Here is a 10,292-nt window from a genome sequence, read left to right as displayed (position 1 = left end):
TCATAAATTTAAGCTCAAAGCTTGGCGAATATTGCTGCGGTTTTCGCCCAGCCCAAACTGTTGTACAACGGAAAATACATCAAGAACAAGTGTGGGATAGACCCGAAGGAAGATGTTTTCATCAAGATATTTTTGTATTTGGAGCGATCTCTCTTGTTTGTGGGCGTAGGCATTGCGAATAAATCTCAGCAAGTCGATCACTTTATCAGTACGATATTTCTTGAATTTACACGTTCTCATCATCTCAGCATACAACAATTGAATGCTCCTTTCCCAAGAATTAATCGTGACCCGTTGCCCAATGTTTGTCATCTGCAAGCTTCTTTCAATTGCTGAATTAAACGGATTAACAGCTTCGGGTTGATCGCCAACTGCTTTCAGAAATTCAGTCTTTTTGCTCTCGCTCCAGAGAAATGGATGCTGTTTGAGATAGGCCGCTGGTATTCGCTTGGAAGGATCTTTTGTCAAAAGGTTTTTAAAAAGGCTAATGGCTTCTGGACCCAACGCTAGGTCGAGGCTGATCTGCATATCGACGATCTTACGTTCAATAAGATAAGGTGGTTCGTCATTTCTGGTTGCGAAGGGATGTTTTCCCAAAGTGAGAAGATAATGAAGAACCAGGCCCAAGGAGAATATATCAGACTGTTCAGTGTGCTCTCTTGATGTCATGCTGACTAACTCTGGCGCCATCCAACATCGTGTACCGGCTGCCATGGCAATACCATTCCCTCTTGTCGACGTCATTGAGGAAGAAGTGGACAGATTCTTCGTCAATCCAAAATCGGTGATCTTGAAATGTAATTTTGGATCAGTTGTGTACAAGATGTTTCCTGGCTTAAGATCGCGATGAATAAACTTCTTCTTGTGAAGGTAAGCCAGACCATCGATGATTTCTTTAGCGATTTGAACATGAATCGATGGATTTTCTTCCATAACTTTGTTGACGTTTTCATTGTTGACAAATTCGTTAAGATCACCGTCCATCAGCTCGAGGCAAAGATATTGAAAGGAACGATCTTCTACAGTTTCGTGACATTTGATGATGTTGTCACACTCGCCAGATATTTTGAGAAAGGTCGTGATTTCTCGTTTGATTTCCTGGGGATTTATCTTCGCCTTTTCAAGCCGTTTCAACGCGTACGCGCGACATTCGATTATCCCAGTTTTGCTGTCATACTCGTCTTTAATGGCGATAAAAACCGAACTAAATGCTCCGGTGCCGATCAAATATTGATTGGAATAACGATATTTTCCGACGACAACGACTTCCGTTGATGGGTTGGTTAAACTACGCGCGTTTTCCCCGTGACGCTTCGGACACGATCGTAGCTTTCTCGTCTGAATACACAAATTGGACATTTCTGGAAGCAAGCTGGATTCAGGCGATGGTTGATTTGAGAATGATTTACCCGTTACTGCTCCGCGTTCGATAAGCAAGTTAGCAATTCTGTTGTAAAGGGCTGGTCCTTTGTCGAAGTGTTCACGTGTGATGTCTAGAGGAGTGCGTCCCTTTAAATCCACTGCGTTTACATCCGTTTGGTGCTCTAGTAGAATTTGGAGGCTTTGGAGAACGAATATTTCTTGAATGATCTTGTGTTGCTGGTCATCACCCATGTCGAGAAGAACATGTAACAAACTTTGACCCTTGCTATTTTGGTGTTTCATATCGATTGGTGTTGCATGGCGTACCATCTCGCATAGTAGTTGCATCAAAGATGTTCGAATTCCCATTCGATGAGTGCATCGAGAGCGAAAATCATACGATTCAATTCTAATAGCAATCAATACCAAATCAATTGAAGTGTTGCCGTGTAGGTCAGGAATCCCAAATGTATTTGTCGTTGGTTTTTTGTATGAAACTGTGTTCCTTAGTTCTTCCAGTATTCTTTCAGCTGACTCAATAAACATTCGGTCGCTTGCTACCTCCACATAACCTTGACTCTCGAGCTCAGCAGCGGCAGACGTCTCGGCAAACGCGAATTCGAGCGCTTTTTTCAGGATGAACAAAACTGGTGTTTCATCGCGATCATTTCTTGCCCGACATACAGCTCCCTTCTGAATGAAAATATCAAACAAAGAGGAATAATGAGCATAGTGAAGAGGCACTTCACCGGAGTTGTTTGGAATCCTCAAGCTTGCACCAAAACCCAGTAATTTCTCGCATAGAATGAGTTCATCTTGAACCATTGTATTCATCGCGTATTTATGTAACACTGTGTCGCCATTGCAATCTCGTATGTTCACCAACAGAGAACGCCTTTCCCCCGACAGTTCTTCGGAGAGCAGCTGTAACAACTCGGCTCTATCCTCAACGAACCAATCTATCTTATCAACATATTCTTGTGTTAAACGAAGAGAACTGTCAATTTGTCGACCAAATATGATGTGTAGAAACGTTTTGCCGTCGTCGTTCGTCGCCAGGGGGTCAACGCCAGCTTCTAGTAAACATTTCACTAAAGTGTCGCAGTCTACGCTAACACCAGGAAGAGCGGCCATAAAGTGCAGCGGTGTATTGCCAAATTCGTCCTTGCAGTTCCCCAAGTCATAGAAATACTTTCTCATTATTTCACAACATTTAATCAAAATCTTCTCCCGAATTTTCGCAACGAAACTTTCGCCTAAACTTTTGCAATTAAATGCTTTGTAAATATTCTCACTACCATCTGTGCATGCGATCTCGCGAAATAAAGGTAGAGATATTGCGCCTTGAGGGAAATCATTTATGACATATTGTACCCTCCTACATTCTATACCAGGAATTCCACACATGAGATCAAACAATGTACGGCCAGTGATATTACCCACACCAAAAAAATTCATGGGTTCATGGCCAGTGTTTTCCCTAAATTTCTTGCTTACGTCGAAAAGGTTGATTCCATTCTCATCGTAGACAATATTATAAAGCAGTTCTTCGGTGACCGTCTTCAGAAATAGTCCTTTTGACTCCATCGTATATAGTCATAGGTCGCGGTCACACTAGCGCTAGAACTTTACTTTAATTTTTTCGTCGAAAATTGTTGGCTGTTTCTGGGTATTCCCGACAATCTAACAACAACAAGTCAGCATGTGACAATCTCATACATGAATTGTTCCGTATTAAAAAGAATTCATACTACCAAAAAGACTGTCAATTTGGTGTCAGTGGAATGACTACTTCATGGCCTAGCCCGAGCTAGAAAGCTAGAAAGCCCAAGCTAGAAAGAAATGGTCAACTATACCAGTTCTATAAAACAATAAAGACAGAACAAAGCAGAAATCAGTGAAGGAATTCTTTTGGAAAAGGAATTCTACATTCTCCTTGACAAGGAATTCGCAATTACCGTGTATGAGGAAGCTTAAAGGGGTTATGAGGAACTGGTCGTCCCATTTTGACATGATTTTATAGATATAACTCATATACTGCATCTACAAAACGCAAATTCGTTTGAATCTGGTTGAAATTATCCAGAAATGCCAATTTAACTTAGTACATGCAAAATTGTTCATAGTATTTTTAAAACAGGAAGAGCGCACTGTGTCACACTGCATACGCCATCATGACCCCTTGGCCTTGCGAGGAATTTCATCAATTTACACTTTCATAGCCCAACATTGAATCTAAAATCTTCAATTTCTGGTTGGAATTATTTGACAAGGATGGTATTGAAATGAGCCGAGAAGATTGAAGTTTCAGATGATTTAAAAGCCTGAAAATCGACATTTTCATTGCATACACACTCTGTAAAAACTTCTCGACGTTTCTACCTAGTAAATAGGCTTCGTCGCGAGTTTTTATTACGGAAGTGGTATTCTTATTCAGATTATCCACTAATCTTGGCAACAGGAATTCCCACGATTAGCGAGATTGTAAAAGATACAAAAAGAATTTAATTCAACTAATAATTTACAGGATAAAAATATAGATTTATATTTATAAGGGGATATCTTAACTACCCTCATCTTTCGGGAAAACATGGGCATAATGATATAGGTTATAAAGAAAAATATTTGCTCAGGGGATAAATAACGATCAAATATGGATACTATGAACTATTCGCATGTTTTATCTAACCGTGACATATCCCAGGTCGAGGAGAGAGTGTTCGTCGCGTCCAGTTCCTCTTGCAAAACATCAGCACGTGACTGCAGTAGGGAAATTTGCTGACGTAGCGAACGAATTGTATCCTCGAGTTCCTATATTAAACAAGAAAACGTTTTGAATAATCCACTAAAACGTTATTACATGAAGTTTCTACATGATAACGTGAGCGCGCATTTTCCCTCCTCCAATCACAACGCAGAAAGCCAGGTTATGCTGTGTGCAAAACTTTAACTAGTATTAAGAATTGCTTAAGTCTTGAAATTTTAACACTTTTTGCACTGAACAGCTTTTTCCAATAGCTGAAGATTCATATGAAGAACGTTAAAACAATCTCGGTGATTCGTGGACCACAGGAAGACAGATTTTAGGATCAGGTTCATCAAACGAAGTGTCCGCAGATGAACTCAATCAAGATTATATGCAACAACAAACCTCTTTAAGCTCTATTGGCAACAGGCTCGTCATTCTCTCCTCGTAGTCATATTGCAATTTAGAAATCTGAAAGAAAACAGTATGTTGTAGCGATTTTCTTCTTTTGATAGATGTGAAGGAGTAATTAGTTACGAATGCTCTGATGATGAAAGCTCTTACTAAAATCGCAGCATAAATCTCAAGTGTAAACACGCCTTAAAAAAGGTATGAGTACATATTTTTCAAGTGAGAAGCATTAAAAAACTATAAATCCAACTTGCTTTCACAAACCTTCTCTTGCAACCTGATTTCGGCATTTCTTGCATGTTTTTCAACCTCTTTTGTGACAGATTTCTGTCTTTCAATGTCTCTCTCTAGCGACTGCAGAAAAAAAAATTTAAACAAAATTTAAAAAATGACGATAATTTCGACGTACCTTTTTTATAAATCCCTCTAGCTTTCAAAATAGACTGCTGTTTAACAGAAAATTGAGATATATACTCGCTTAATTTCGTGAAGAAATCCCAAATTTAATTTCAAATTGTGGTTTATCGCAATTGGATTATGCAACGGTTGTATTTCACGCGGTTGTATCACAGTTAATAGAATATACATGGTTTAGAGACTACATAAAAGTACAATAGAACTCATTAACTATGTCGGGGAACATTTATGCAAAAAATTGTCCCTTAATCGTCACGTGTCTATTGTATCTTGAACAAATAAAGCAATGGTAAGGTCTGAATTAACATGCTGTTCAAGTCACGGTTGAGGAGCTAAGCCAAGCCATTCCTATTGGTTAGTTGGGCAAAAATACAATAGACATGTGACGGATAAGGGACCGTTTTTTGCATAAACCTGGACAATAACATAGATAATGAGTTTTATTGTACTTCCATCTAGTCTCCAAAACATGTATATGTGTTGGTATTGGTAACTGTGGTTGTATTTACCTTGACTATTGATGAATGGTGGTGTTTGAGGCTTGCTTTCTCCTCCTCGTGTTTACGTATGGTCGTACTCAATCGTTTCTCTTGGGAGCTCTGTAACCTGAAACAATATTCCAAGTAGTAATATGGCTTAGATCTCGAAAAAGTTCAGAACTTGAGATCCGACCAGCAGTAGCGTAGCCAGCCTGTCGATTTGTCCCGCTATGCTAATATTTTGGTGTTCATTAAGTGTGAAAACAATACATTTCTAAAGACATGAATAATTACAATAGGTCGAAATTTACGTAGCGGGACAAAATCGCCAGGCTGACTACGCCACTGCCGACCAGTTGGGTCTGAGGCATGCACGCACACTGGAAACCACTTGTGCGAAATCCTCGAATTTCTCCGGTTTACCAACCGAGAAATTTGAGCATTAGTCTCGGGATTTTTCATTCTCCTATATAGCAACGTTGTTTTAACCTGCAGGGCAATGGATGGATTCCAACGATTCGCTAACTTTAGAACTGGTTAAGAAGAATGAATTTCAACACCACTGCTGAAAAGAGCATCTTACAACCAATAAGACAGTGATTTTTATTTCTTTCTTCTTTGGCTGTGGCATTTCACTTCAATTTTTTTACCGAGATCAAAGTTCAGTCACGCAAATTTTAAATCAAAGTACGGGATTTAGGGGGAGAAAAAAAACCAACAGAATTTAACATACGTGATTCTTTCATTTTTTAGAGTTTGTATTTCCTCTCTCAGCGCATCCATTGTCTGGAAGAAAATAAAAGAGAAATCGGAAATAGGAAAGATAAACTGGATTTTCCCAGAGATTTAGAAGAAAAGGGATACACAGGGTGAGTAAAATGTACAAAGGATACTGGAGGACAGGGGGAGTAAGGGTGCAGCGTTGGGAATGCAGGGTGCATAGGGGACGTTCAGTGGGTATGGAATACGGTGCTTGTTTTATACAGGGAGGTGCAGGAGTACTAAGGTATAAGAGGGAACAAAGGGGGGAGTTACAAAGTGTGTTGTACCTCCTGCATTTTCTGTGATCTGGTAATGTAGTCTTCTTCCATTTGTTTGAACCGACCGTTTGTCTACAGCGCAAGATTGAAAAAAAAAGTTATACCTTTGACGTTTAAATGTTTTGATTCTCGGAACAAAAGGTTTTGGAAGATGAAACCATTTTAAGCACAACAGTACCTTGTCCAAGATCTGCTCCATGTCTGTGCTGTGCTGCCGTTGAAGTTGTAGTTTCTCCTGTTCAAGTTCAGACCTGAACTTTGCAGCCTGTTTAAAAATCAGAGTTCTGTTGGCTGACTGAATGTTGGCTGTTGCTACTAATACCAGTCTGACTATAGTCTATCGTATTTTGTGAAGTATTTCGTTCAACATTCAATTCTATTTAAAGTTCCTTGTGCCTACGAACCAACCTTGAATGCGAGCCTCCATACCTGCAAGCCCGCAACAGAATCGTTTAAAATCAGCTGATGACAACAATATACCTGCGATTCTTCTTGTCTCTTAAACGTTTGCTTTTCTTCTTCACGTAGCATTCCCAACTCGACCAACTGCTGTTTGTACAACGCTTCCTTTTGCATCAACTGAAAGACAACATCAGGTGAGCATCATTCAAGCCTGGTCGTTCAAAAAGACACTCACAAAAGGTTGCAAACTTGCAAAAGGCGTCTTGCATGATTGCATCGTATTATTGATCATCGTCGTATTTAATTACCTCTTCACGAAGGGAGACGTTGACTTGCTGAAGGTCTGCTATCACCTGGGCAAATTGATAGGAAACAAGTTTAAATATTTGCTTTGGAATAAGCGCGGGAAACCTCTTTCAACTTGACTTACATTTGAATGCGTTCAGCCGCATCTCTAGTCAGTCTATCCTAACAAGGAGCTTGGCTATCATTTGCGGAATTTTAAAATATGATCTTGGAGAATACAACTTGGTTCTTGTTGTTCAAAAAGTGCAATAGTATCATTAAACAAACTTCGATTGTTAACAAGATATAGGAAAAAGCAGCACAAATACGTTATGATTTTGACAAAACAGCATTGCATGGTACAATTCTGTAGAGATTTTCTATACTTGTCATTCTCAGCCTTTATGAACACATCAGCTCAGTGAGCTCACCTTCCCGTCTTTGGACGATTTACTGCGGGACTGAGCTTCGAGCTCTTGCACTTTGCTTTGCTGTTTCTCCGTATAAAGTTCCTAAGACAAACATTATAAATTATTACACAAGATTGCATTAAAAGTAATCTCTAGAAAGGACAGTTTGATAGACTTATTGTCATCAAACAGGAACCCAAATCAAACCAGAGTCCTGGATTATACAATGTTAGTGATATACTATTATAGTTTTAAAGTTTGTTCACTATCAGAGATGATAATAACGTATTTTAAATACTCAAACAATGAAACATGTTTCTCGTAATCATTGCAAACCTTTTCACGTTCGTGTTCCCTCGTTAAGAGATCTTTTTCGTGCTGGTTTTCACGAATGAGGTACGTCTTTTCTTGTTCGAAAGAAATCTTCAACTCTGAAATCTTAAATTAAACCACTCAAAATTGATAACGCGTTCTGAACTGCATGGAAGTACAACAAGTCTCTTCTGATGAGCTTTAAAAGCTTTAGGGGAGATAAAACTAGACTTATTGCTTATTCACACCGGATATCAACCAATGTTTTGAACGTACCAATTTCTCATTGCGAGCGCGTTCGTTTTCAATTTGTCTCGTAAACTCCTTGGCTTGTTTCTCGCGAGATGTTCTGGACTTCGCCAAGTCTTGCTCAACTTTATCCATCTAAACACAACGATTATAATTATGGCATCAAAAACTAAGCATCATTATATTTTCCCGAGGTCTAATAAGGAAGGTCTCTTAACTGTTCTTCCTAGAGGTATAGTAAGGATCATCTCTTATCGATCCAGTGTTACTACAGGAGGAAACATAAACTAAACTAACTTTATTTATACTGGATAGCTCTATCAGTTCTAAACTGTTCTTCCTAGAGGTCCAGTAAGGATCATCTCTTATTGATCCAGTGTTACTACAGGGGGAAACCTAAACTAAACTAACTTTATTTATACTGGATAGCTCTATCAGTTCTAAACTGTTCTTCATAGAGGTCCAGTAACCATCATCTCTTATTGATCCAGTGTTACTACAGGAGGAAACCTAAACTAAACTAACTTTATTTATACTGGATAGCTCCATCAGTTGTGAACTATTCTTCCTACAGGTCCAATAAGGTTCATTTCGTATTGATCCAGTGTTACTACAAACGGAAAACCAATCAAGTGATTTGAAAAGCAGGAAACTCGCACCTGGGTTTTTGTATCGTCAAATATCTTCTTTGAGGTCTCCTCCATCTTTCTTTTCAACTCTTCCAAGGTATTCTCAGCTTCTTCTTCTTTCTGTCTTTGTACTGCAACTGTCTTCTCCAGCTCTGCATTCTTCTCCCTGCAAACATCCCCGCCGCGATGATTAATAAACACACAAAAGATTTGAAGATGATGCACGAAAAACGTACCGAAGAACTGCTTCAAGATCACAAATGCGTCCATCGCTTTCTCGCCTCACCTGAGCGAGTTCGTCTTGCACGCTGCGAACCTGGATTGGAGGAACGATGATGTTATAATCACAAAGTACTGCCACAAGGCCTCGTATCAGTCGATTCTACAAAGTTTTTTTTCTGGGGCCAGTTGTATAGAACCCTTCAACAAAATTTCGCATATAACCAGGGAGCAGCGTGGCAGCGTCTTCAAACAACTTAGCTCTCCTGACGAAGGCCCTCTGGTCGAAACGTCGAGAAGTGTTCTTGTCTATTTTAGGCAGTTGTTATACCACATTTGATGCTAAATTTTGCATAGTACTAATCCTAGTTAACTCAGAAATACACAACTCTGAATGGCCAATTCTGTCCTTAACTACAGTTAAAAGTTAACTATATAGTCTTCTATACAACTGACCCCTGATTTTCAAGAACACAACACGAGTTTGTTTTGTAACTGTTTAAAATATCAATTGAAAACAGTTATCAATATCGTGTTATGAGTGACTATTTGGCAAATAGCAACCAACGCAAATTTTGGAATAAGAAACAGTAAATTACAGATTATTTTGAAAAAAAATTCATCTCGCTGGAAACTCTGGAATTCTCTGAAGTTATATAATAACCCCACACGTATCCACAGGAAACACGGGGTATCCCAAAACCTTGCTTTAGATCCCGTTGCGATATTTTGATGATCCCTACCTTGTTTTCAAAATTGTGTTCAAGATCAGTTCTCTCCTGACGATGAAGGCTGGCGAGTTGTTGAATTTCGTCTTGTTTTTGTTGTTCGAGATTCCTCAGTTTCCGCTGCAGTTCGCTGACGTCATTCTTCAACTTGGTGATTGTTGAAGAGGCCTGAGGAGAGAGATTATAATGATCTATTTTCAATTTTATTATTACCCAAGTCGAGTATACCATATTCCGTATATTCGACCTTCACTATTTTTTTACCAAAGTCGAGTATACCATATACGGAAATATTCGATCTTCACTGGGATTTTATCACCAAGGTCGAGTGTACATGAACCGTCAAAGCAATTGATTGTGTATTTGCAACACTGACGATGTCATGGCGACTTTTAATACCATGAACATTCTAGAGATGTTATTCAAATCGTTAGAAAAATGTTGCAAATGTGTTTCGCTTGCTCAGCATAATTATGGCGCCTCCCGTTTCGTTGTTATTGATCTGCTGTGTGCTCACGACTCATCATTATCAGCTGAATATAGTTGGAAATTGAGTATGAATAAAATCATATGACAATTTTTGATATAATATTGGCATTTCCA

General features: G+C 39.1%; 2 protein-coding genes across 3 annotated transcripts in view; both read right to left on the bottom strand.

Moving 5' to 3' along the window:
• Positions 1-2,496, bottom strand: LOC114529045 (serine/threonine-protein kinase/endoribonuclease IRE1-like). The gene has a single exon (XM_028550769.1). The coding sequence runs from the start codon at positions 2,494-2,496 to the stop codon at positions 1-3; it is 2,496 nt and encodes an 831-aa protein (XP_028406570.1).
• Positions 2,497-3,804: 1,308 nt separating this feature from the next.
• The window catches only part of LOC114529016 (centrosomal protein of 112 kDa-like), a 34,327-nt gene continuing 27,839 nt past the window's right edge, over positions 3,805-10,292 (bottom strand). For both annotated transcript variants that reach the window (XM_028550742.1, XM_028550743.1), the window contains 15 exons: positions 9,705-9,857; positions 8,979-9,058; positions 8,773-8,908; positions 8,141-8,248; positions 7,889-7,990; positions 7,574-7,654; positions 7,166-7,210; positions 6,936-7,034; positions 6,634-6,720; positions 6,465-6,527; positions 6,149-6,201; positions 5,446-5,542; positions 4,784-4,873; positions 4,514-4,579; positions 3,805-4,173 (listed from right to left, as the gene is read on the bottom strand). In XM_028550742.1, the coding sequence (XP_028406543.1) occupies positions 4,030-4,173; positions 4,514-4,579; positions 4,784-4,873; positions 5,446-5,542; positions 6,149-6,201; positions 6,465-6,527; positions 6,634-6,720; positions 6,936-7,034; positions 7,166-7,210; positions 7,574-7,654; positions 7,889-7,990; positions 8,141-8,248; positions 8,773-8,908; positions 8,979-9,058; positions 9,705-9,857 (1,404 nt within the window). In that variant the 3' untranslated portion in view covers positions 3,805-4,029. The remainder of the gene's footprint in view (positions 4,174-4,513; positions 4,580-4,783; positions 4,874-5,445; positions 5,543-6,148; positions 6,202-6,464; positions 6,528-6,633; positions 6,721-6,935; positions 7,035-7,165; positions 7,211-7,573; positions 7,655-7,888; positions 7,991-8,140; positions 8,249-8,772; positions 8,909-8,978; positions 9,059-9,704; positions 9,858-10,292) is intronic.

The sequence above is a fragment of the Dendronephthya gigantea genome, unplaced genomic scaffold, assembly GCF_004324835.1.
Source record: "Dendronephthya gigantea isolate DGI-Jeju-01 unplaced genomic scaffold, DenGig_1.0 000053F, whole genome shotgun sequence".
NCBI classification, from domain to species: Eukaryota; Metazoa; Cnidaria; class Anthozoa; order Malacalcyonacea; family Nephtheidae; genus Dendronephthya; species Dendronephthya gigantea.
The sequence above is the reverse complement of the archived record's forward strand: the minus strand, read 5'-3'. Positions and strand labels throughout refer to the sequence as shown.

Bases quoted from the DNA above. Each gene is read 5' to 3' on its own strand.
- LOC114529045 (XM_028550769.1), bottom strand. From the start codon at position 2,496: ATGGCCGCTCTTCCTGGTGTTAGCGTAGACTGCGACACTTTAGTGAAA.